This window comes from Apiospora marii (genome assembly GCF_038362585.1).
Source record: "Apiospora marii strain CBS 49790 chromosome Unknown utg000007l_segment0_segment0, whole genome shotgun sequence".
Taxonomy (NCBI): domain Eukaryota; kingdom Fungi; phylum Ascomycota; class Sordariomycetes; order Amphisphaeriales; family Apiosporaceae; genus Apiospora; species Apiospora marii.
In genome coordinates, this window is record NW_027117379.1 from 1720165 (window position 1) to 1746054 (window position 25890).

A 25890-nucleotide genomic window follows, 5' to 3' on the forward strand; every position below is an offset into this window, starting at 1 on the left:
GAGGACACCGTGCAAGCCACGACAGTGAAGACTTTGAAGGAGAGGAGACGAAAGGGCATTACGTGGTGTTCCCCGTCTTCGGTGGATGGACGAGGTGACGCTGCCTCGCTCGTTCCGCCTCACATTCACCTGGCGAGCCGAGTGCCACAGAATGACGAAACCGAAAATTTCGGCCCACGACTTCGTCCATGGTCAGGTACAGTACGGGAACTTTCGGTTCGCGATGGACGGTTCCGAGCATCTTGGCCGGCAAGGGCTCGACAGTATGTAGACCTATGCATCAGCAGGATCTACCACCTCCGCCGCACTAAAGAAGAATATGAGATATGAGGCGAAGCATACTGATAACATGATAGAAAACAGAGGGCTGTGCTTGGCCGAGTGAGTGAGCTGTTGGGTCGGGAAGGAGGTAGGTCCAGACTTGAGGTGTGACGCTATTTCATTTCCCCATGCATTGCATACCGGCCGGCTGTGAACTGGCACATAGATTTGCCAGCACGCTCAAACTTCCGACGGACATGAAAATCGGCGGGAAAACAATTATTATGGAAATATCTATCTACATACATACATGATCGTGTACCGAAGTTGCCGGTTGCTGGTAGCTATTCAATAGTCTGCAGTGCCCGCTCTTACATACATGAGATTGATTGCCCAACACCAACCGATCTGATAATAGGCAATACCTGCCTTAAGGAAAGACGAACGTTGCAAGGAGAATTTCGTACCTGAAATTCTGGGTCGCAGTGGAGAATAACAGACCGACAATAAGACCCCTCCCCCACGGTAGGATAATGGCTCCTTGGCCCATGAGGGATCGTTAGCGTGTGTAGAGTATTGCCCCATAGTGGACCGGATACAAAAAGTCGTCGTGGACGAGGCGCACCATCTGTCGTTCTGTTACTGGCTGTGCTCCTGTAGTATCGGAGCTACATGCATTTGCTGTCACCGTTCCAAAACGGAGCACCAAGGGAATCTCGCACCATTCTGCAAGGGGCCCATTAGTTTGACGTTGGGATAATATTCCAGTTTACGTGACTATTCCAGTCTGATACACAGCAGTGGTGGTGTAAAGAACGACTTGGGGGAACGGGGGATTACCTGGGACTTTGTCTGTACATGTTGGATGATGATCGCTCGTATTGAGTAATAAACCGTGAAAAGTCAAAGCATACCTAATACAGTCGCTGAGTTGAGAGCCATTCATGTTTTCCGCCTTAGCATGCACGAAACGCCCGGCGGACCTGCAAGTCTGGAAGCTCAGTGTCGCGCGGCACTAGATAAGGCCTCCAGGCAGGTATCCAGGTATTGCCTGGGCTCTAAGTAAATTGTGGTTTGCAGGCTCGAGATTTTTAGGTTCTCTCGTCCTGCAGGGCCGCCAGACCCCATCGGGGAAGGCCTCCGAACGCCTATCTAGCGTGCATAGCGCTATGAAGCCTAATACGCTGCCCTTGCATGTAAGCTAGCATTTCGGATATTGCGTTGAGAGAAAAAAAAGGAAGAAAGAAAAAAGAGGCTGCAGGCACTCTAGGTAGATACGACCGAGACACGGACCAGATGAAAGGAATTTCTCAGACGGTATTCCACTGCCGAGGGATGGTGGGCTGAAAGTTGGGATCATGATAGGATGGAAAAGTTCAGCGCAAAGCTGAGGTGGGATTGATGGTGTGTCGTCATAGCACACATGGGTGGCCCAAAGTAGCAGCACGCATGGGTAACGGGAGTTCTTCATTGAACAGGGGGGAAAGCCCGTCGTCGAGGACTCACAGGGCAAGCAGGGCCAGCAGGGCCCCTCCATGCTCAGCAGCGAGCCAAGAGCATCTCCACCCTGTCAAATTGCTGAAAATCACAGGCATCAATGCGGTCAGCAAACCAGGTGCCAGGAACACGCGCAACCAGGGCATGCGCCTGCGAACGGCGGCCGAACTTTTAATCTCGAGGTACAGCTGTGTGCAGCAAGGTCAGGCCTCACACACCACACATGGTTTGCACAAAATGGAAGCGCTCTGGAAAAGCCATAAGGTTTCCAACCTCTTTTGATTTCTCGAACGGGATCCTCAACTCTACCTAAGCTTTGCGCTTCTTCTTCTGCCCCCTCCCCGTCAATGATACATGTACATACCTACATACCTATCTATACCTACACGAACTCTCGTCTTATACCATGCCCGACGACTGCTGAACATAATGGCAACTGGAGGCGAACATGATCCCCCGCCATCTTCTCAAGCACCACTTTACCACCACTTTACTTTCTGGAGCAAATTAGGAACATCTGGTCCCACCCCAGTGCGACTCAGGCGCAGAGGCCGCAGGGCGGGCAGGTGACCCGGATACGCGAGTAACGCCCCTCGAAAGTCGTCTGAGAAGAAAAGAAGGCAACCTGACACCGCGTCGTCGCATCTCTCAGCGCCTCAAACCTTCTGGTGGCCTTGGGCTGTGATACGCCTCTTCTTTCCTGGATATCCCTTGTGTTATCGTTGCACTATATTGCCGCCTCTTCTGCCCCTGGGCTGCATTCGTTAATCTCAGTATGGTGACGCGCGCAAAACAAACTTCGACCCCTGCGCTGCCATGGCTGATCCGCTTCCCCCCACGACCAATCTGCCTACCCGTGATGGCAGGCTCGATGTCTTAAATATATCCCAGCCGGACCGAGAGATCCCTCCGATGAGATGCTGCTGCGGTGACTTGCAGTGTGTCGTTTTGAGACACAATAGCACCGTCCTGGATAGTGTCGAAAAGGACGTCCATCTTGCAGCAAGCGTGGGACAGGTACGTTACTCTTGCGTTTCTTGTGCGATGCTCCCTTCCTTCTGCCCCCCTCCCCCTCAGCAGCGGGCGGGCAGGCAGGCGCTATTGCAGTAGTTCCCGGCCGTTGTGTGTGCGACTACCCTGATGGCTTCTCACGTCATGGTTGCCAATGCTCTTAATTCAATGACTCGCACCTACTCAACGACAGCCCTCCTTCTCGAACCTCCTTACGGAAGTCGCGGGAATGCCCCTTAACGTTGATTCGGCTATTGCGCATTGGAAGCCCCAACTCACATTCCTGAGCTCGTTATCACAACATTGATCGCCACTATGGGTGTCTCAAAGTCTCTAACCTTCTGCCTGCAGGCTCTTCTCGAACGACATGAGGCATACATGGCAAATGCGAAACGAGACCGCCTGGAACTCACCAGCAGGATCGAACAGCTGGAAATGGATAACAGGGAGCTTGAAGCGAAGAACGCCCACTACATCGAAAGCAACCGGGAATTGCTCGACCAGCTAGAAACGCTCAACTCGACTGTTGCTGATTCCGAGGGACGCATCAGATCACTAGAGGCCACCCTGCTCTCATCACAGCAAGCTATCCGCCGCCTCGAGGGGGAGACTCTACGCGCCGAGTCACTGGAACGCGAACTAGAATTCTTGGAACAGGAGCAAGCGGACTTACAGACGAACCTGGCAACGACACACGAGGAGGCCCGCTCGGCCATGGCACGATGGAAGCGCGCGGAGCGGGGCATTGTGAACCTCCAGGATCAGTTGGAACGCATGGAATACGAGAGCAAGGTTGAGCGCGAGCGGCATGCCGAGATGATGGGCCGTATGGAGAAACAATGCGAGGTTGAGAAGGAGCTGAACACGGCTGCTGGCAGACTGAAAGGAGCCGCCGCCGCCAGGTCGTCTTTCGGCGCCGCGGAAGGTGGCAGCAACGTCGTGTCGCATTTTGTCCGCGACTTGCTCCAGGACAACTCGGCTTTACAGCAGGGCATTACCGAACTGAGGGAGATGTTGATGAACTCCAATGATGAAATCCAGTCGCTTCGGGATCAGCTGATTAGCCATCAAGTGATGGAAAGCGAAGATAACCTTGCGCAACAGCAAGCGCATCATACTTTGAGTGCAGAGTTGGAATCCCAGGAGTCCTCGACGTCTCAAATCTCGAAGTTGTCTCAAGAACTGCATATACACCACCACTATCATGCGCCACTTGTTAAGCAAGAGAAAAAGCCTCGCAAGAAACGGCAAGGTCTTACACCCGGAATCTTTATCCCACCTACGCAACCATCTGGTACCGCGACACCCCCTTCCGTGTGGCGACCTACGCAGGTTACCCGCACGCAGAGAGACTCCAATCGGTCAAACCGCTGGTCTATGCAGTCGGAACAGCCTTCCGAATTTGCGCTTTCGTCTGCGCCGAGCTCACCCACTTCAAACCATCGCAATTCGCTGTTCGACCCTGTCGTGGTCGAGTCACTCCCGACATCACCCACGACTAGTGTGGATCCCATGTCGCCCAAATGGCGTTCACACCGCAAGAATCCCTCGAATGTATCTATGCGAAGCTTCCAAGCACCCACAAACTTCTCACTTGATATGACACAACCGTCGCAGACACACACAATATACGAAGAGGGAGACGATGGGCAAGAGCTTCCTGGCCCCGCGATCAACACAGACAGGTCCGGTTCTGACGATGAGTATGGATCGAGGGGATCTACTGCTGAGCGCGGCGATGTCGATTTATTCTCGGATGTCACTACTGACGATGGCCGCACCGCACATCGTTCACTACACAGGTCCTTATCTCACGAATCGATCATGTCGCTTTCTGGTGGCCTCGACATCCACACCCTCAAATCGCGACCTAGCCAGATGACGCTTCGACCCCTCAGCTGTGCGACTTCGGTAACAGCGAGCAGTTGCGTCGTAGCCCGCCCAATGCTGTCACGCGACACGGCCAAGAGGAGCAGTCTCGTTCTGCGGGATAATTACGCATCGTCGCCTAGTAGAAACAGTCTGCGTGCAGTTTCGGGACCACCCTCTGCGTCGCAACGGCCAGGCCCTTCCAAGCTTGGCAAGTGGGCGGGATCATGGATGCCATGGGGTGGAGGTGCCTCGACATCCACATCAACAACCACAGCAACAACAACGCCGACCAAGTCTGACCGTGAAAACAATGATCAGTCGCAAAAGCCTTCCGGCCGCCCGCCCGGTGTGAACCAGGCGGGTGCTATCCCAGGTTTCCATGCATATTGGACCGCACACCAGAAACGCACGCCGAGCAAAGTCCAACCGGAGGCGGTTGATCGTGACGCATTGCAAGAAGGGCTGACTGGATAATACCGTTTGTCCGTTTGGGTAACACCATCGGAATCGTACCGACCTACGCATACGCGAGCATTTCCTTATTCTCCAATTAATATTGATGGCCAAGACAGTAATGGGGCCCTGTACGAAGAGAAGCGACCATATTGGTGGATATACCCAGTTTTCGTATATCATTCTCTATTTGCATTTGAACGGTGTTTGGGGGCGGGTATAGTTGGAATTCGGGACGGCAATTTTATTCTTCTTGCCATCATCATGGAGTTGGGAGACCCAAGACACGGGAGAAAGAAGTTTGATACCCGCAACGGCCGAACGTGCCGCAGTTTCTTGTTTATCATTTATATCGAGTTGGGGGGTTGCATCTGCATCTGGGCATCATCTGAGGATCCGAGGGGACGACTGGTGGGTGAAACGATTAGAATGTTTGACTGGCCAGTTTTGATTTGATCTTGGGGAGGTCTTGGAAGATTTGTATATGTGCATGGTCAACCCCGATTTTAGGGAAAGGAGCGGGTGGGCCGGTGTTCTCATACAGCAGCAGCGTTAAGTCTGGCGGCACTCATGCTCGCTCTTTTCCTATGTGATCTTTTACAGAGGAGTACCTCGGTTACTCGAACCTCTGAGACATTGTACAATAGTGTGAGAGGAAAGTAATATACTAGTACAGTTCATCTTGACCGTTCAAAACTATGTGGAAGTGGTTGCTCCTTTTCTGTCTGGCTCGTAACAGCACCTAGTTGAAGCGTTTTGATCCTCCGACCTGGAGTTTCATCCGCCGTTGACAGTAGCTCTCTCCCGAGGACCCCGAAAGATGTCATCAGAGGGGGTTTGTATCCAAATCACGCTTGTTAGAGCTCGTGGAGCTCGGGGGGCTCATGTGAAGAGGCGGCAGACCTGCAGTGAGCCTGGAGCCTCATGATCTCGTCTATGCAGGGAGAGTCAGTAAGGATACCTGCCCAGTCCTCACATACACACGCGCGCTCATAAGAGAAGGGGGGTGAATGTAGAAACGAACCTGCAAACGCATCGCCCTGGCCACTACTACGTAGGCACCCCAGGCACGAAGTCAAGCTATAGTAGTCATCGAGGCTGCATAGACACTGCAACTGCTTTGATAATGGACTGATATCGGAGCCGCTGCTGCCGCCGACTTCAACGCCACCGCCGACGTCGGAACACGTCGTGGTGAGCTGGACGAAGGCCTCGCATGCCTGCTGGCAGTTGTTACCGGTGGGGTCGTTGGCGGCAGCGAGCGTGGTGGCTACGGCGACACAGAAGAACAGGATGGCATGCATGGTGGTTGCTGAAAGTGATGGACGATTATATCGCGTTCAAGTGGCACGTTGTTCAATGGTCAACTAATGGGAATGAGTATGTTGTTTTCAGGAATATGGTGGGCTTGATGAGGGGAAAGCGGCAGACGAAACGTGAGATGTCGTTGCCGAACGAGTGTTTGAGTGCTGACGACGATCTGACTCGTGACTCGTCTGAACTTTTTGCTGTAGCTCTTACTGTCGTTAGTCTAAGACTGCTACCTAGGTGATTTATGAAATGAATTTCGTCGATATTTCATCTGGATCGATATATCAGTTACTCGTTGAAGCTATTTCGATCCCATCGTTCAGGTCGCCGTATTGCTTGATTGACGGCTGGCCGATAGGCCGATGTCCAGCCAGCCAGTTAGGGGCAGCACGCTAGCGTCGTCAGTTGCAGTTAAACTGCGCGGTAACCAGGTTGGTACTCCCAGGACGGCCCCACGCCGCTGAACCTCGCTGTGCATGCAGCCCGATGCACACTGATGGATCAGGGGTAAAGGGGCACAGGAGAGGATCTGAGCATTTATACACACAATACGGATCAGCATAAGCAGCACTGATCCAAACGTCGCGACGAATCTGGGCCGTGGGAGATACTGTAGCAGTCAGTCATTGCGATGAGCATCTTTTTTGAGTCTCAGCCCTAAATAAGTGGACAGAGCTGCGTTTCGGGCCTCTAAATGCCGCGCTATCCACTTGACATGCACCTCCCGAGCTCCATGACAGTCGACGATTAATACTACGAAACTTATTGGACCCTTTGGCGGCCTCTGAACCACCCACAACAAACACCATTCGTTGGGAAAGAATAACCGGCGAGCTCCACATAATGTAAGGGTGTCATATTCCCGAGTCGTCCTGTCCATCGTCTTGTTGATCTGGCGAGTCGTAGAACGGAGCCCAGTCGCGGCAGGTGCGGTCCATCTCGGCTGCATCCTTTTTCAGCAAGCCAGGGATCTCCGAGGCCCTCTCGACCACCTGCATGGCTAGACCTTGGCTTGCGTGCCATGCGATATGGCAATGCAACAGCCAGGAGCTGTATCAGCCCATCGATGTGTTAGCCATTACCACTTCACTTCGAGGAGGGAAATGGTTTCCCCATACGCCAAACAAAGGGGCCAAGGAACGAGAGAAACGAAGAAGGAGACGCGTGCTCACCCAGGGTTATCCGTCTTGAACGCAATCACCGTATACCCGTTGCCGTACAACGTAACGGTGTCCCTCCGCGGCGGGTTCCTCGTCTGGAGCGCGACGACGCCGGGCACAAACGCACCACGCCCCTGCGCCAGCACGTAGAAGTCGTGCCCGTGCAGGTGCAGCGGGTGATAGGCATTGACGAGGCCCACGTCCTGGATGACCCAGTAGACCCACTGGTCGGCGCCGTCGAGGGACACCATGTTGCTCTCGGGAGGGAAGTACGTATTGGACCCTTCTTCATAGAGGTTCAGGAGCGTCGGCGCCGACCAGTTGGCCACCAGCGTCTTGCTGTGCAGCGTCCACTTGAAAACCAGGTCCGGCTGGTAGTGCCAGCCGACCCCGACGGTTTCGCGCACGTCCGCGCCGCCGACCTCGTGCGCGACCCAGGGGACGAGGCTCTCGGCCGGCTCGTCGCCGCAGCTGTTCGTGATGGCGCGGTTGACGGTGGTGGTGGGATCTTTGGGGGGTGACTCGGGATCATCGACCCCGTTCGCATAGCGCACGATGCCCAGGATGTTGTCCTTGTTGTCGTTGTCGTTGTTGTTGCAGGCCGTCTGGTAGATGGCGCGCAGCCAGTAGCTGTCGATGGGCTGGTCGGCTTCCACAACCACGTCGTAGCGCTGCCCGCTCGCGAGGATGACGCTGTCGGTCCTGTACGGCCGCAGGGGCACCAGGTCGGCCGCGATCACCGTGAGCTGGTGCCCGTCGATGGCGAACTTCATGTAACCGTCGGTCTGGGCGCCGATGACGCGGAACCGGTACTTGAGCCCCTTTTCGAAGCGCACCTCGAACCGCCCTGCCGTCTGATTAAGGCCGACACAGGCGGGATCTTGGGACCTGCTGCAGTCGTACGGGTTCTTGCCGTTGATCAGCCCGTTGGCGGCTACTGGTTGAACGAGGGCTACGCGGTGCTGATATGTCTTCCATGTCTCCCACGCTGTGACGTGCGGCCAGTCCATGATCATTACAGGTCCCACGTCGACATCATAGTCGGCAGTCGCAGGGCCGTGAATCACGATAGGACCGAACAGGCCCTCGGCTAGTTGCAGACTGAAATGCGAGTGGTACAAAGCCGTGCCGTACTGGGTAGCCTGGAACCGATAGGTCATGCTATTGCCCGGAATGATGGGGCATTGCGTCACTCCCGGCACTCCTGGGATAGATCAGACCATCTCATATCGTTGAATGGAAGCCGGAGGATGTACTAACCATCGTGGGAGATACTGCCCTTTTGATGCATACCATGCCAGTGTATGGACGTACTACATCAATGTGAGTTTTTACGGCGGCATGAAAGCTCCATACAAGAAGGTGTTGAGGTACCCGTTGTTTCTCAGGTTGTTGGTGATATGGACAATGATATTATCCCCCCAATCTGCCTCGATAATCGGTCCCGGGATTGAGCCGTTGAAGACCATAACTGGACGCTGGTAGCCATCAGGGGCCATGGTAGTCTCTTCGGCAGTAAGCCAATACTGTGGCAAGAGTGGCTTTGGTTAATGCTTTGCTGCACCTTTTCGGTATTCTGTTCATCTCAGCCTACCACCTGGTTTTCCACTTACCTCGCGGGTGTTTCCCGTGCTCGGGGTTATCTCGAGCCAGTCTGAGTCGATACTGTACGCGCCCCAGCAATGTCGCGATGTTGGGGTGTTCTCACATGGTTCATTTTTAGGGATATCGATTAGAGGCGTGTACGCCGATGCGGCACCCATAGCTTGACATCCCAGGCTGAGGATAAGGAGATTCAGGGTAAAGGGAGTCATGATGGGTATAGTCGCGAGAGACTCCACCGAAGCCTCGTATACACAAGCGACTTTCTAAAACCCCAATCGATTTACGAGAGGAGGCAGTCGAACGTGCTCCGCACCTGCTGGAAGGTAGCCCCATATAAGAGGTGCCTCAAAAAGCAATAAAGGGGGGAGGGGTCCCGACGGCCACTCCTCGGCCATCAACACCAAGACCAGGTATCTCGACTCATCCTCGGACAGCTCCCATGCGGAGATGTTGGAATAACACCCCCAAGCATATTCCGTCATCCCCTTGAGTGCGATAACGCTGGTTGGCACCAAAAGGAGCGTACTTTACGGACCAGGGGTATTCTAGTACGATCGGAGTGACGTTTAAAACGTGAATCCCACTCGGTGCGGTATATGATTAGTCGAGTAAACCCTATTTCGGTAAGCACGGTCTTGTTGATCAGTTTTTATACGGATACCCCAAGCAGCGTTATCGCACTCAAGGGGATATCTTTTCTTCGGCCGAGGCATTGGTTTTGGTTCGAATAGTCTTCTGTTGCGGGGAATCCCTGTGGATTGCGGCGTGTGTTACCAGGTTGGGTCGAAATGGTAGATAGATTTAGAAGAGTTACCAATCATGTGCCCCCTCCACTGTCCTCTCCGACGACACCTTCTCCCCATTGCTTGAGGCATCGATTCAGCGAGGAACGCACATGCTGCCGTTTTTGGAGAACTAAAAATTGATCTGACTTGCTGTGGAAATCATGGTGAGTGTGCGTCCTTCCCATATTCTGGATTAATGACCACAATAATAACCGTTTCTGCCAGAGTTGACCTGGTAGACCATAGATTTTGGGACCTCACTGCGCAGACAGACTTTCACTGGTTACTTTTACGCGTTCCATGGAATCACTCAAGACTCCTTCGGGGAAACCGTGGCCCAACGACGGCAGCGATAATGTGAGCAAGATAAACTTAATAAGGTTCAGCTTCCAAGAGGATATTCGTTTTCAGGTCAGATTGAGCCATCATCGGTCCAGATTGTTGGCAATATAAATATCTCCCTTGTTCTGCTCTTTTCGATTTTTCTTTCTTTTAGAAGAGCGGGGGAGAAGCTGATACAAACACAGGTGCTATGAACTGCGGGTCTCGGGAGAGACTCAAGGCTATCAGTCTCTTGAGTTTCTTCCGAGGCCATCAGTGAAGGGCGCCTGGGTTTGTATCAGTTTCTCCCTCGATATCTCTTTTAATTCAAGGAGATGCCCGGTACGTCGGCGACTGTACTCGGCCCTCCCCCGTCAAGGAGGGCGAGGATGAGCAGCGCCGACTGCCGGAAGGGCCAGACACCAATTCGTCAAACGAGCGCCTCGATTTGACGTTCGGTGGCCATGACAAAGACCTTTCACGGCGGTACGGGGGAGACCTTGACTGCTGCGCAACCAGCGCGAATGATCCCCAGGTACTGGACTGTCGTCACTCTTCCACTGCTGCTGACATGACTGTCACCGGAAGGCAAGGTCCGAGCTATCAGGAGCGGTACCGACTGGGAGGGTATTTCTTGCATCACGCTGCAAGTCGATCGTCGTACTACTGCTGGCGTTGACGGTCCCTGTGAGGCCATTGTTCAGTCCTTGATGGTCGAGCAGATTGCCGATATGCCGCGCGTGACGGCGGACGACCCCGCAGTGCCAGAGGACAACAGTCAATGCCTGGCCGAGTGCCTTCGAGGCATCCATCAGCAGATGGGTGCGCTGGAATCTGGCCCACTTGGTCCACCCGGTCGTCCCTCACCAGGGCGTAGGTAGTGTCGTCCGATCGCGGGAGTCCAATCTCGGCATCATGCTCTCGGACAAGGTTCGGGCCTTCTACGCAGTCGATGCCGGACTCGTTAACAGCGGAAACATTCGTCCCGACAAGGTTGCCCAAGCCACCGTGGACACCAACGAGGGATTGCCGCTCGCTGTGCGAGATCTCATCGAGATGCTACCGTTCAACAATACTATTGTCGTGAAACGGATTGCAGAGGACGTTCTGCTCTGCGCTCTGGAGAACACCCTCTCCGACATACATATCAGCGGGAGGTTCCTCGAGTACTCAGGTTTTCGTGTGGCGGCTGATTGATTGAGGAGAGAAGGCAGCCACATCCTGGAGGTTTCGCAATGCCAGAAGGTACATACGCCCGCCGGGGGACCAGCATGAGTTGACCGTGGCCATGCACACCTTCAACACGGACGAATTCGATGGCTACGCATGCTTACTGGACCGAGAGACCCTAATCAGCAAGGAGGTTGACTTTTCTGACGCGCATCTGTTTCTGCGCACGCTGGGCCACCGCCACGGTAGTTGGAAGGAACGGGGAGGCACAAACGCCATGAGAGAAGAAGGATAACAAGGCGACGAATCTGTGGAATGAGAGGAACTTCGCTTCAAATGTGCCCGGGATGCGTTTTTTAAACAGTCATCGGATGCATAAGGGCTGCCCATGGTGGCCCCGGAGATAGAAGGTCATATATGCTCGTAGCTGCGAGGCTACGGGTGTTGCGATGCGCAAGTTCCTTGTTCGAGTACTGAACAGCTTTTACAACATAGGCTAGGTAGAGAGCATGCTATCAATACAGGGAATTAAATCCGCAAGAAGGGACCTTCAGATATATTCAGGGCGGGATGGACAGCACGTACATGGACGTAAGTGGCTCTTTTGTTGGTCACAGGACTGAGGTGGGTGGATATGATGAGTGTTGGTAAATGAAGAAGGCGCAAACGGTGTCAAAATTGGAATAAACATTATTACATGGTACTTACAAAGTTTACTGCACGTATAATCACTCATCAAACCAGACTCGGCCTACGGACAACGGATCAATGTGGAAGGTATCTCCAGTATTGTTACGCCACTTCTTCTTTTGAATGCGTCCATTCCTTCTGCTCGAGCAAACCAACCCAATCACCCAACTTCATCATCATCATCGTCATCGCATACCACTGAATCACCAACCATGGAAGTCACAATCAAGCAAGATATCCTCCACTTGATGAAGTCTCGCGAGGAATTTCTCGCTGAGATCAACAAGGCCAACAATGTCCAGTTTGACAAGCTTACCGTCGGAGCTGCGATCCTGCAAAGCGACGGCCGCATTCTTCTCTTGAAACGCCGACCCGACGAAAAGCACTTCCCCAACGTTTTTGAGATGCCAGGAGGCAAGGTCGAAGAGACCGATCTCACCATTGGGCAAGCCATTGCCCGGGAGGTCCTCGAGGAGTCGAATCTCACGGTCACCGCAGTCCTGGAACCGCTCTCTCCCTTCACCTACACCACCGTCTCGGGGGCCGGGATTACCCGCAATGTCGTACAGCTGAGCTACATCGTCCAAGTGGAGGCAACGGAATTTCGGGTGAACCCAGAGGAGCATACGGAAGGGGTTTGGGCGGACAACGAGATGGTGGACAAGCTTGATATCACCAATGACATGAAGGACCTGATCGTGGAAGCATTGGCAATGGAGTTATGATTACATTGGCAAGGGACTGGGGACAACGGTTAGACGTATGGAATAATTGTGAAAAACCATGGAATACCCAGTATGGGATGACTACCTACCTAGCAATAAAAGGTGTCCCAGCATTGACGTACCAAGATAACTACCTAGTATGGGATAACTAGTGATAACAGGTATTCCAGTGACCTCTCAAGGCCCAACACATTGACAAACCCAGAGACATGTTGCCTACCTACCTACTCCATATCCACAGCTTTCGTGACGCGAACTTTTAGACCCGAGTCAACAAAGAGAGCATAACTCTCGGAGCGCATTGGATACTGCGGGTCCATGAGCTGGAAATCGAACTCTCGCAACAACTGTTTACAGATTAGCCAACGGCCAAACCAGCATCATATTATCATCATCCCACAACAGCCCATCGCAGCTTTCCAGCCATCATCGCAAAGTCGCGCAAGTTTCCCGCCAGCACCACAAGATAGATCAACGAACTCACCTGGAAGTAGATCTTATTGAACTCCATGAACGCGAGCGGCTTCCCCGCGCACATGTAGCGGCCGTGCCCGAAGGCGAGCTCGACGTTGCGGCGCATCTCGACGAGCGCGGCGGGCGAGGGCAGCTCGAGGAACCGCTCGGGGCGGAAGGCGTCGGCGTCGGCGCCGAAGAGCCGCGGGGACCGCAGGATGGCGCCGAAGTTGGTGGCGATGGACGTCCCACCGGGCACGAACCGGCCGTCGATGGTGTCGCCGCCCGCGGGCACCTCTTTGGCTTGCTGGCCCGTCGTCACGGGCCGCATGCGGAGGCCCTCGTAAAGGACGGCCTGGGTTGTGATGGCGAATGCGTAAGTAGACCGCATTCGCTTGACTCATGAAAATTGACAATAATTTATTCTTGAGACGTACCTGGAGATATGGCAATTGCTTGGCTTCAGCGACGGTGATCACCGGACTTGAGGCTCGACCTTCCCGAATGGCGGTGCGGATTTCGGCCTTGAGCTTCTGGTAGACTCGGGGGCAGGACATGATGTAAAACATGGTGACGCGAAGGGCCGAGGCCGAGGTGTCAGACCCTGCAATGAACATGAAAAGCGCTTCGCTCTCGCATTCCGCCTGCGTCAGGCCATGTCTGATGAACGACCCCTGATGAGGTTGTCAGTAAGTGTGCGTTTCGTTTTTGTTTCTCGCTCTCTTGAGACCACGTCCTGACTTACCAGCATGTCTGACTTGCCTTCCTGAACCTGGTCATACCGCGATCGGACAGCATCGTTGGTGACTCTGTATCAATACATCAGCCTTGAAGGGTGCTTCCAGCTTGGAGAATAGCGACATACTTCATCAGCGGGCCCATGCCCGATTTATCTGACTCACGAGGGGCAAAGAGCCGCAGGCCAAGGGGAGAGTAGAGGATGCGACGCATCATTGGGATATCGGTTGTGAGGCCCATCTTGGGCACGTGTTGGCCCATGAGCTCGTGAAACCGATAGGGATCCGAGTTCTGGGCGCAGCAGCCGAACTCGCTGCCGAGCGCCACCTTGGAGATGACGTCGAGGGTGAAGAAGGACAGGACGTCGATCAGGGGCATGGTGCGGAAGACGCCCTCCTCGGGCGCCGACAGGTACGTGCGGCGGATGAGGGCGTGTAGTTTCAATACCTGCTGGTCGACGCACTGCTCCAGGTGCGGCGTGTCGCGGCCGCTGTAGGCGGGCGCCAGCCGGGCCTTCATCTTGTCGTGCTGGACCGGGTCCCGGACCATGAACATGTTGCCGTGGTAGGGGTTCAGGCGATGCCCGTCGACCCACTCGGACTTGCCGTACGCGTTCTTGGTGCTCGACATGCGCTTCACCAGTTCCGGGTCCGACGTCGTCAGCGCGTTGGGGCCGATGCGGGCCAGGCTGCCGTACTTCTCGCTCAGGCCCAGGTACACGGCGTGGGCCTTGCCGCTGTACGCCACCCAGCCCACCCAGGCGGATGTCAGCCCGGCGTACCAGGGGCCAGGGATGTGCTTCAAGCGGTACCAGGAGACAAAGGTCGCCGCCGAAAGCCAGAGGGCTAACAGACCGGCCACAGCATACGTGACAGTAACGGCATCGCCGCCACCAATCTGAACGGGAACGAATGTGACAGTCATTGTTCTCATCTATCCCGTACTTCTGATTACTGATTCGGACTGACAAATGGCGACTACGACTTACCCTTTAGGGTCTTCCTCTCTTTATAGAGCCCCGTGGTGTACCACCCCTCCACCGCCTCAAGTGAGGAGGACGCTGTTTGATGACCTACCAGGTTCCTCTCCTGGAGACTCCTGCCACATTACATCACGGCCGTCTTCCTGACCACCCTTATGGCTCCTTCTAAGAGATGCAAGGTGATGTGGAAGCGCCGCGGCATGAGGAGGATTGCCTTTGGTCGCCTTTATCGCCCTATGACGCCCTATGAGGTTAGGGTTCCTGTTGTCTCCAACATCTTACAGACGGTAGATCAAGATGGCGTGGCGGTTCCACGAATGAGAGGAGAATCTCAGGTCTCGGCACTATCGCTCTTTTCTTTCGCAACCTCTATAAGCACCGAGGCTCCACTAAAAAGAGAGCCACATGTTTGCTGCAGATGCAGTAGTTGCGGCTCGTAAGCAGGAGTTTGCGGAGCAGAATTAACCAGGTAGGCGACGGGTTTCCTGGATGGAAAGGGGCACCATTCTTACTCGTGTAGGCAAAATGATGGGTCCAGGAGAGACTCCGCCGGGGGACCTATAGGTAGTTGACTCTTGGACATAGAGCCACGCTGAGGCACGTCAAATGACGGCTAGAATATGAGGGAATAAGGGACAGTAGATGGAATTGTCCCCGTCCTGCTCATTCAGTCTTTCTTATCCTGGACATGGGCAACTTTGGAGACTATATCGGAAGGACTATAGGTATAAGGGATGCTTATCGAATCCGTGACACCCTTTATTTCACGACAGCGAGGAACATGATTGGTTCAAACGGAGCCTCGGGCTGCCTATTTGGTCATTACGACAACCCAAAGACATTTTGAATGGCAGTCATAGTCGGTCTCGCCAAGGGTGGGGTAGTTTGCTACGAATATATGCACGTTGCTGACCCCCCTGGACAGGCAGGGGCCGACACGACATGAGCAAGTGTGGATGGTCATTTATTAGGTACTAGTAGGTTCGTAGGATCTACCTATTGCGATGCGCACGCCAAGTTTGTGTGTTCTGTGATCGTAACCCAAGCAAACACATCCGACGTGTCCATCTTCATGATTCGTTGAACCCGTCTCGGCTGACTCGGTCCCGTAGCGTAGCCAGCCTGTCCTGCGAAATCCTGTACACATCCGGCAATCCAATCGCCTCCCACGCCTCGCCCGCCATCAACTTGACAAGCCCCGGCGCCGCCGTAAAGATCCTCGCCATCCCGTGGCCGCAGTGACCCGCGCATACCCATTGCCCAGCTCGCCCAGGCAGCTCGCCCACAAATGGCACTCCGTCGGCCGCCATGCCGATGATGCCACTCCACGAGTAGTCGTACCCAGCCCCGGGCCCCAGCCCGTCCCTATTCGCAGACTCGCGCCATCCGTCAAACTGCCCCTCAGCAAACTTCCGCACCTCGTCCGTAACCAGCCGCGCCGCCGCCGTACCATCGTCTTCGTCGCCGTCCCTCCTTCCCCTCACCGAAGAGAGCCCGTCGTCGACGCACCGCCGGTCCGCCGCCGGCTGTGCGGCGACCTACTTCGTCCAGCTTGCGCTGGCCCGGGTTCGACCCGCCGAACATGACGACGCCGTCGGCGCCGTGGCGGGGGTTGATGCTGAACAGCGAGCCGTCGCGCAGCAGGACGCCGTACGAGTGGCGCAGCGCGCGCGACCCAGCGAAGGCCAGGGGCGGGATCACTTTGTTGCACATATGCGGCTTGGGGCGTATCAGGCCCCGGAGGGAGGGTTCGTAGGCCGGCAGATAGGCGTTGGAGGCGTGGACGACGTCGGTGCACGCGATGGAGCCGCGGTCGGTGTGGACTGTCCAGCGGTATCTCTCCCCTTTACCCTCCGCTTTCGTGTCGTCTTCATAAGGTGTCACACTCCGCGCCGGCGTGAAGGTCTGCAAGTTTACGCCCGCCGCCAGGTTGACGCGCATGATGTGGGCGGTGAGCTTGCGCGGCTGCAGCGTCGAGGCTGGCCAGGCGTAGCAGGCCTTTGCTTCCTGGAGGCGGGTGATCCGGGCGGCTTCTTCGGGGTCGCTCGTCATTTTGATGTGGTCAACTTTGCCGCCCGCGGCCCGGTAGCGCTCGAAGACGTCCTTGGCCAGCGAGGCCGTCTCGGCGTCCATGGGCACGTCGAGCGTGTCACCGACCCAGAGGTCGCAGTCGACGTTGTGTTCTCGGATGTAGGCGACCAGTGCTTCCCACGTATCTTGTTCGTTTTGCAGGATCTTGGGGCCGGGACATGAACCATTAGCGCCAGTGTGGGAAGGATAAGAGGAAAAGGGTTTCATGGGATAGGTGGTGGGAAATGGAAAGTAATACCTTCATAGCCTGCTCAGACCCAAACTGCTTCTCATATTTACCGAACCCTCTCCACTGATCCGGTTTGCAGTGACCCGCATTGCGTCCCGTAGCGCCCGAGCAAAAGTCCCGGGCCTCAACCACCACGACACTCTTGTCGGGCCAGTTCTGCTTATGATACTTGGCCACGAGTGTCCCTGTGATCTAGAATCCACCCCCAAAAAGAAATGTTAGCCGGCAAGCTACTGGAGATACGGTGATGGTTTCGGCCCACCACATGGGTATCATGTTGAATACTCACACCACTCCCAATGATCACGGTATCGGCTGCTTCCGGCAGCTCTTCCGTCGTCCGGTGGTCGAGCAGCTCATCGTCGCGCACTTGCTGCAACCAGTACGACAGCGATTGCCCCTTGGATCGTGGGAACCCCCACTCCGTCGTGACTGTCTCCTTCCCATTGCCCACGCTCTCGTCCACATTGAGAATGGCTGAACTGTCGGGCTTCGTGACGCCAGTGACGAGAACAGCAGGATCGGTTGGTGTCGCGATTTGATTCGAAACCATGTTCTCGATTTTCTGGGATGTAGGTAGTGTGAAAGTGTGAGTCGATGAAATCCAAAGTCGTCGTAGGTTCAAGAAATAGGCAGGTGAAGAGAATGGGGAAGATGATTGATGGAATAGAAACGGCCTCCTATCACTGCATTGCCCGTCAACGTATTTATCCCATATCTCAGTGTTATCAGTCAATGCCTGCAACCCGGCGACTACCCACTGTGCATGCCGATCTGCGGAGTGGTGGATCTGCGGAGAAGAGGGTCGGCCAATCCTTCGACGGTCAAACTGACCTCATGGAAGTGAAAAAGTCGCAATCCTTATGCATTCATGGTCGTGCATCAACCATATAATTTGTCAATGTCGTGGGACGTTCCAACGACCCGGAAAATAATGCGTCAGCGATTGCAACAAAGGGGTTGCGGAACAAAAGGTCCGAAGTACTGTACACATTGTTTACACTCCGGTAAGATATTAGTCAAAACCTGATAGTAGCAGTACAAGGAATCAATTTAAACGTCTCAAATGGTTCAATTAGTTGCCTTATGTCTTTACGCTGAAGTAATGTCGCAAATTAACAGTTGTAATTTGCCCTTTTACTGAGGGGATCCCAAGCTCAGAATATCCAGACCACCCTTGATATCGCTCTTGGATGGCATCTTGTCGAGCCTCATTAGCTCGGCTGCCTGGGACATGACAGGGTCCCGCCCCATGCTGGCCAGAGCGACAACCGTCTCGCCCTTGCAGTAGTAAGCTACAAAGTTCGCCTCGGCAGGGTTGCCATTCAGAACGAGGTCGTCATATCCGTTGGAGGTGTTTCCGCAGTAACGCAGCTGGGCTCCCAGAGCGGACCAGAAGATAGGCGTGAAGAACTCCGGCTTGATAGAAGGGTTGACAATATGGCCCGCCACAATGCGACCGGACTGCTGAGCGACGTTCCAATGCTCAATGCGCGTGTACTTGCCCTCACCACCAGGGCCCTTGTAAGGGAACGATGCAATGTCTCCAATTGCGTAGACATCCTTCAGGCCAACAACTGAGTACTGCTCATCAGTCTTCAATGAGCCGTCCTGCTCGAGCCCAACAACCTTGTTTTCTCTCAGGTATTCAGTGGATGGTGAGACACCAATGCCAAGAACGACGAGATCTGCCTCAAGTTTGGTTCCATCCTTCAAAACGACAGCGCCAACCTTGGAAGGGTCTGAGGATGATGGCTCGGCCTTGTCAACGCTGGCGCCCATGTGGAATTTGACGCCCTTGCCCTCAAGGCTTTTCTGGAGGCCGGCGCCGACTTCTTTTCCTAGGACACGCTCCAGGGGTGTGTTCTCCATTCCGATGACAGTGACAGTGTTGTCCGCAGCTACGCAATTGGCGAGTTCCATGCCGATGAAGCTGCTGCCGACAATGACGATCTTCTTGCCCTTATCGCCGATAGCATTGTTGATTTCCTTGGCATGCTCAATATTCCGAAGCATGAAGATGTTGTTAAGCACCTTGAAGCCTTGAAGAGGGAGGTTTTTGGGGGTGCCACCGGTGGCCAGGACCAGCTTGTCGTAGCTGAACTTGCCGCCAGCCTTCGTGGTAACCTCCTTGGAACCGAAATCGACATCGGTGACTTCTTGCTGCACAACGTCGATAGAGCCCGTCTGGAACCACTCGTCGTTTCTCCATTGGAGTTTGGAAACATCGGTCATCAAGGCTTTGGAAAGCTTTGTTCGATCGATGGGTAGCACGCCTTCGTTCGTGATCATGGTGATCTTTCCGCTGTACCCCTTCTCGCGAAGCCCCTGGACCAAGCCAAGGCCTCCGCTACCTCCACCCACTACGACGATCTTCTCGGACTTGGCGGCAGCGGTGCTCTTCAGGTGGGGCTGGCGTCGGCCGGCCTTGATGGTGGCTTCCTCGCCTTGGACGTAGACGGCTCCGTCCTTCTCGACGACTTTGAACACCGGAAGGGAGTCTAGGGCGGGTGCGTCCTCGACATCGCCGGTTTTGCCGTTGAAGCAGGCTATAGGTAGCGATTGGGTGTTAGAGAACGGCGATCCGAGTGAAACTCCTCAATTGGTCGTATTGTATATGGAAGAAAACTTACCTCCGTGCCATGGGCAAGTGATGCGACCAGACTTGGTCATGACACCCTTGACCAAGGGTGCGCCGTAATGAGTGCACTTGGGGCCGAGCGCCTGGATCTTGCCGCCGACGTTGGCGAGGAGCACCTTTCCTCCCTCGATGCCTTCTACTTCCACCTCCTGCTTCTCTCCGGGCTGGAGGGACAGCGAGGAGATGTCCTTCAGTTTGAATTCGGACATGGCTCGGAACTGGAATGAGACAATGGGATTACGTTTTTGGGCAACGAAGAAGTTGATGGGCTTTACAGTGGCTCGCGCAATTACTGGCCGCAAGAGCAGTGATCTTGCAGAATTCATGAAGGTGGAGGGGAAGAAGCGAATGGGTGAGTAGATGGGAGAGAGTCAGCGAGGTATTGGTGGGAAGGACAGCTTCTCCGCTCTTCGAATCAGTCAATCATGCGATTACAGCGATGGTTAGCCTAATACGCCGGGAATGGCCGTTTGTTTCTCTTTGACAGCGCGGTGAGTTGATAGGTACATGTATGTAGAGAGCACTTGGGCTGTAGAGTTCGTTGTTTACATGCATTGAAGGTGCATGGCTGTGCCTGTAGGTACTGCAGCTGTCCAGTAAAACAGCTGTTTTTGCATGTCGTAATTGAACCGGCCACCAACATCTACGCGTAATCTGAAGCTTCTTAGTGGTCAGGCTTCACAGATAGCTCCCGCAAGTGACGGGCTAGTGACATCACCAAACTGCCCCGCCGGCAGTTACGCTGGCCATAGCTTCTTTGAGATGGAGACTGGTCAACTGTCCAGTCAGCACAATACATGTACACATGTGTTGCAGACGGTGGAAGTCTATCAAGGACCTCGTTGTTTGTAGATAAATCTGAATTTCAGAATTTACTGGTACATGTAGAGATCTCTTATCTCTAGCAATTTTGGCACTGCAATGATATTGCGACGTGCTCTTCCCTTGAGTAGGGGTGATTACCCCGCACCAACCTTTGGAAATCGGTCGCCGGGCCAAGGAAGCAATCACCATCCTGTCATTCATGATTGGAGGGCAGTTGGAGTAGGTTTTGGCTCTCATTTGGACCTGGAATCACCATCCATCAGGCAAAGTGAACAAGGCCCGAGAGTGTCCTTTATTTGACCTTATTCTTGTGTAGGGTTGGCGACGATAACCAACGATACGGTAATCAGTGATGAATCGGTTGGTTACATACTTTATTTTTCCCGTATGCGAGAGATACGTAGGTGCATATGGGCTTCCGTGTAAGAGTTAGGGTCTTCAACTGCCATGGTCATGGTCTGGTTGTGATATAGTCTAGGATATCGTGAGGAATGCCATATCTAGGCTTGCTTTTGACTGGGAAACTACCACTTGGCAATAAATGCAGGATTCTGACCCAAGTAGCTGTGATGGCGTGAATTTTGGCATGACTTGAGCGTGGACTTCTGCCGAGTCGAACCTTAGCAGTGTTCTGAACTTCGGCCAATTCCTTCTAGAAGGATTCGTAGCACCTGGTGCTACATCGCAACTGTTCCTCATCTCATGTCGAATAGGGAAGAACAGCCACAGTGTCAACTTCTCACATTATGTTCCATCGAAGGGTCTCGATGCCTCTGGCCAGAGTCGTCGACCAGGCTTACTTGTCTTAGGTCCAAACTAAAGTTCATTCAAGAAAGGCCATTATCCTTGTAGAAGATACCGCCGAGCATATTGTTTGCTGCAAGAGATGGACAATTTTTTCAGGGGCCTGCTGTCCCGTATTGGCCGAGCGAGGTCACACGGTGACTGTGGCGCGCTATTCGGAAATTATCAAAGCAATTGCACAAGGGTACTGGCTGTGGCGTGTCAACTTAGAGGTAGTATGCCAGCAGGTGGCCAGTCGCCATCACAGTAAAAAGGAACGACTGTGTGCGGTTTGCTCGACATGCCGCAAAACGAGGCTGATCTATAGTAAGGACCTGATTACACATATGTCAAGGAGTGCTAACCCATATATTCTATAGCCCGATGGCAGCAAATCGGACTGAACATGTAAATCAGCTGAACTACATGACTAAAGATTGGCAATAAGTGCAGACATATACAAGAGGCTAGAGACAGCTGGACACAATAAGTATCTCACTGATGGCCTCCAGAGTCTGGAGGGTAACCCACCCAACTACCCGAGACAATAATGGCACATGAGAGAGGAGAGAGGGCTGCAGGTCGACCGGAGTCGACAGTAGGGTTGGGGATGTGGGCAGGGCATGGGTGGTCCCTGAGGGTTGCAGGGGTCTGCACTGAGCCCAAAACCGCCTTGGGTTTAATGTAGGATTCGAAAGAGATATTTGGGAAGCCACGAGCCACACCGACTTCTCCAGAGGTCGACTGCGTGCCCCTTCGACCAAGCCAACAAAACGACACAACCTCGATTCAGTTTCCATTTTGTGGAAGAAACAAATCATCGCAATCGGTTTCTAACAGCTATTGTTTGACTCTTGGACCCCCACGGTATCCTGGTGACCCGGAAGCCTGCCGAGCGTGTCTGGAGGTTGCATTGAGTGCTGCGAGGACTGTGCAGACGAGGAAGACTCCGGATCCGAATCGATTGAAGCCACACTCTTGGAAACGTCTGGCTTCGAGTGACGAATATTCATACCCTTTCCTATCGATCTGCGGCTGCTTGGTCTTTTACGCCAGCGCCGATGCCTACTATGATTCATTCAAGGCATCATCGTCGCAAAGACAACAACGCAAGCACTAACAATCTTGAGAGATCCGCAACTGCACATTGATCGTTTTTGGTTTTCGCTTGCCCGGAAACCCAGGCCGGAAATCGCTACTTTATTCGACCAGGCGGCAGCGTTGATCTTTCTGGCGCCGAACGTGTTACATACGAAGGAGTGCATCATGGCAGCGAGCGACAGCAAGAACAAGCCACCATCACTGAGCCAAAAGGCCTGGGCCAGCGCGCAAGAATGGGAGTCGCACAGAGAAACTATCACCCGTCTGTTTTGGGACGAAAACCGTCCGTTAAGGGAGGTGGTCGAGATCATGAGTCGAGATCATGGGTTCAATGCAACGTAAGTCAAGGCCGAGCCACGTACTCCCCGATGGGTCATACCCGAACCAGGGCCCTTGTTTACTTACCCAAACAGGCCGAAGATGTACAAGGCGCGTACCCGGGAATGGGGCCTCAAAAAGAACCTCAAAGTCAGCGAAACGAGAGAAATCATTCGCCAGGCAAAGCACGGCGAGGTCACTGTGCCGCTCGAAATCCGTGGCCGCAAGATCGGCTCCAAGATGCTGAAAGAAAATCTCCGCGTTGCCAAGTCGTCTTCAGGCTCTGATGATGGTGTTGATGATTGGAGTGTGGTTCGTTCGGTATCGCTGTCCCCAGCGGCAAGCTCCATCGGCTCTCCCAACATACATCGACCGACCGAAGCGGCTCTACGGGCTATATCAGACTATTCAACCACAGCATTTCAATCACCAGCTTTCACCTTCGCTTCCAATAGCATGACGCCTTACAACTGGGGCTCACAGCCATGCACGTGGCTGCAGAGGCTATGGATTGCAGCCGACAATTTGGCACAAGACCGCGACTCCGCTGCGAACTTCCAGAATCTACATTGCTGCTTCGACCTGTGCGTATCAACCTTGAGCCAAGACAGTCCTGAAAGCTTAGCCGTGGCTCATGTAGCTTTCTTCAAGTTGCTGGCCGTCGGGCCGGAGCTCGCCAAGGTTTTCAGCCGGTTCCTCCTTGGCTTAAACACCATCAAGAATGGCAGAACACACCCCTTGACGAGGTTTTGGCTAAAATACAACGACATGGACCCGGACGAGGCGCGACTGGCGGCCAGCACTGTGTCCAAGGCATACTTCGATTGTGCTTTGACGTGCTTGAAGCAATCTAGTTGGATCGTGATGTATCTGCAATGCAACCACTCGCGCCTCCTCCATAAACAGGGCGCCTTCCCTCTACCCGAGGTAGAAGCCATCTTCGAGAAGACACTCAGGAAGATGAGTAATGACATGCTCAACGCCTCCTCTGCTCTGGAAATGGAAGCCTTGGCGCCAGACTTCCGAGCGGTCCAAATGCAGCTGGTCTTCTTCCTTTCGGATAACTCCCGATTCTTCGAGGCGGACCAACTATTGCAAGAAATCGGAGCATGGTGGGAGTCCGACCCGCAAACCGTCCATAAGTATGACGTTCTGTACTCGGTCTGGCTGATGGCGAAGGGGAAGACCTTTTACGGCCTGCAACGGTACAGGGACGCGCAGCCTTACTTCCTGCAGTATTACGGACTCGTCAAGGCGACCGCTGGCCTCAGCCACTCGACGACCACTAGCGCGTTATACTGGCTGAAGGAGAACACGCTCAAGCTCGAGGGCTTTTCAGCTTCCAACGACACCAGGCTGCTCGTGAAGGTCGAGGAGGAGTACAATGACTCCTGGGATCTGGCACGAAGTTTCAAGCAAGAAGGTACAGAAGAAAGACCATTGGGATGAAACGGCTGTTCCAAAGCTGTGTGACTGGTTTCGAAATCTTAAGCAGAGATGCCCAGGCCAACCTTCTACTCTCATTGAAAGAACCGCAATCAGGCCTTCAACTCTAGGGTGTCAAGAACATCAGTATGTCTTGCTGATGGTGGTCGCCACCCCAGTACCGCAAGGTCCCGCTTGTTGCGAACCGCTGTTTCCACTGCCTCAACGACCATCAAATCATTATCAGCGACCATTTCTCCGGGCCCCCTTCCTAGACGAAAGTTACTAGTCTTGTGGTTTAAAATGGCATCAATTTGGTAGTCTACCCAATCGAGCAGGGACTACGCCATGAAGCCGACGCTTTTACACGCTGGCAACTATCTTTCATTGGACACCACAATCAAAATTAGACCAAGCGATGGAGGTGCAGCAGAAGGTGCAGGCCGCACATCCATTTCTGGTGTTGCTTCATGCATTTTTGCCGCTCCATTATTCGGATGAGGGCTGCATGGAAAGTCAAGAGGATGATGAAGCCCTGTTTGCTTGAGACGTGGCGAATATGCGAAAATAGCACTCTTTTGACCTGCAACCCACTCATGGATGTTGGGACACTGTGCAAACGTCGCTGAGATCATGTTCAGGTCTTGTGGTCATATGGTAACAAAACACTGTTCCTCCATTCACACGTGTGTCACAACGTTTGAACGCACATTGAGGTCCAGGCGTAGAAGCGGCAGAGGAATTGATCCGTCTCGAGTTGCGACTGAAATGCGATTGATCACACAAAACGAATATTGACTATATCATGCGAACCATGCATCCTACAACAGAGCATGACGACCAGGACGAGGTAGATCTCACCTACGACGATATGTCTGGGGATTTTACAAATATCGCCCTCGCCCAGTTCCCCACCATCTTCCAATTTAAGATGGAATGGAATATACGGCGATCGCATACTACCCGAGTGTTGTGACCAACACCTTCTTCAAGTGCAATATGTACTTGTGATTGCGCCAGTGTGTGTGGTGTGACATAACCCTGCTTTTGTCGGACCCCAATACAACCATCTACGCATTAGTAGACGCATACTGCAACACACCAAAAGAGCTTCGCACGGCAAACAAGCTAGCAATCATCCATATATGGAATTATTGGCAAACCAGCTTCTGCAGGAGAGGAATGAGCCCAGGCGCCAATACTAATGCTTCTTCGCGAGACTTCTCTGTACCTACATATCCAACGCGGTGCTAGATAACCGAATTGAATCATTCCTCAGTCACAACTCATCACTAATGCTCTGGGACTTCGTCGAAGTCATCACCCATACCAGGTCCGAGTATATTTGATCGGCTCTCTCGCAAAATAGACCCGTTGTGCATTCATACATATAATTCGTTCGCAACCATATGGCAGAAGATTACGACGCGCAAGCCAAAGCGC

The 25890-nt window shown here is 53.7% G+C and overlaps 9 protein-coding genes across 9 annotated transcripts; 4 read left to right on the plus strand and 5 right to left on the minus strand.

Moving 5' to 3' along the window:
- Positions 1-2574: 2574 nt before the first annotated feature.
- Positions 2575-5115, plus strand: PG985_010923 (uncharacterized protein; the record flags this gene model as incomplete). The annotated part of the gene is made up of 2 exons (XM_066830690.1): positions 2575-2775; positions 3121-5115. 2 exons carry the CDS (start codon positions 2575-2577, stop codon positions 5113-5115), a joined length of 2196 nt encoding a protein of 731 aa, XP_066681372.1.
- Positions 5116-5951: 836 nt separating this feature from the next.
- Positions 5952-6398, minus strand: PG985_010924 (uncharacterized protein; the record flags this gene model as incomplete). Its single annotated transcript, XM_066830691.1, has 1 exon — positions 5952-6398. One exon carries the CDS (start codon positions 6396-6398, stop codon positions 5952-5954), a length of 447 nt encoding a protein of 148 aa, XP_066681373.1.
- An 861-nt stretch (positions 6399-7259) lies between these two features.
- PG985_010925 (uncharacterized protein) lies at positions 7260-9379 on the minus strand (the record flags this gene model as incomplete). The annotated part of the gene is made up of 5 exons (XM_066830692.1): positions 7260-7455; positions 7578-8769; positions 8826-8878; positions 8922-9091; positions 9179-9379. The coding sequence occupies 5 exons, from the start codon at positions 9377-9379 to the stop codon at positions 7260-7262; spliced, it is 1812 nt and encodes a 603-aa protein (XP_066681374.1).
- Positions 9380-10740: 1361 nt separating this feature from the next.
- PG985_010926 (uncharacterized protein) lies at positions 10741-11473 on the plus strand (the record flags this gene model as incomplete). The annotated part of the gene is made up of 3 exons (XM_066830693.1): positions 10741-10762; positions 10865-11098; positions 11154-11473. 3 exons carry the CDS (start codon positions 10741-10743, stop codon positions 11471-11473), a joined length of 576 nt encoding a protein of 191 aa, XP_066681375.1.
- An 875-nt stretch (positions 11474-12348) lies between these two features.
- Positions 12349-12861, plus strand: PG985_010927 (uncharacterized protein; the record flags this gene model as incomplete). Its single annotated transcript, XM_066830694.1, has 1 exon — positions 12349-12861. The coding sequence occupies one exon, from the start codon at positions 12349-12351 to the stop codon at positions 12859-12861; it is 513 nt and encodes a 170-aa protein (XP_066681376.1).
- Positions 12862-13085: 224 nt separating this feature from the next.
- On the minus strand, positions 13086-14976 carry PG985_010928 (uncharacterized protein; the record flags this gene model as incomplete). Its single annotated transcript, XM_066830695.1, has 5 exons — positions 13086-13208; positions 13346-13708; positions 13752-13988; positions 14060-14123; positions 14180-14976. The coding sequence occupies 5 exons, from the start codon at positions 14974-14976 to the stop codon at positions 13086-13088; spliced, it is 1584 nt and encodes a 527-aa protein (XP_066681377.1).
- A 1459-nt stretch (positions 14977-16435) lies between these two features.
- Positions 16436-17907, minus strand: PG985_010929 (uncharacterized protein; the record flags this gene model as incomplete). Its single annotated transcript, XM_066830696.1, has 3 exons — positions 16436-17269; positions 17364-17546; positions 17644-17907. 3 exons carry the CDS (start codon positions 17905-17907, stop codon positions 16436-16438), a joined length of 1281 nt encoding a protein of 426 aa, XP_066681378.1.
- Positions 17908-18491: 584 nt separating this feature from the next.
- On the minus strand, positions 18492-20204 carry PG985_010930 (uncharacterized protein; the record flags this gene model as incomplete). The annotated part of the gene is made up of 2 exons (XM_066830697.1): positions 18492-19903; positions 19988-20204. The coding sequence occupies 2 exons, from the start codon at positions 20202-20204 to the stop codon at positions 18492-18494; spliced, it is 1629 nt and encodes a 542-aa protein (XP_066681379.1).
- A 2665-nt stretch (positions 20205-22869) lies between these two features.
- Positions 22870-24471, plus strand: PG985_010931 (uncharacterized protein; the record flags this gene model as incomplete). The annotated part of the gene is made up of 2 exons (XM_066830698.1): positions 22870-23042; positions 23118-24471. 2 exons carry the CDS (start codon positions 22870-22872, stop codon positions 24469-24471), a joined length of 1527 nt encoding a protein of 508 aa, XP_066681380.1.
- Between the last annotated feature and the right edge of the window lie 1419 nt (positions 24472-25890).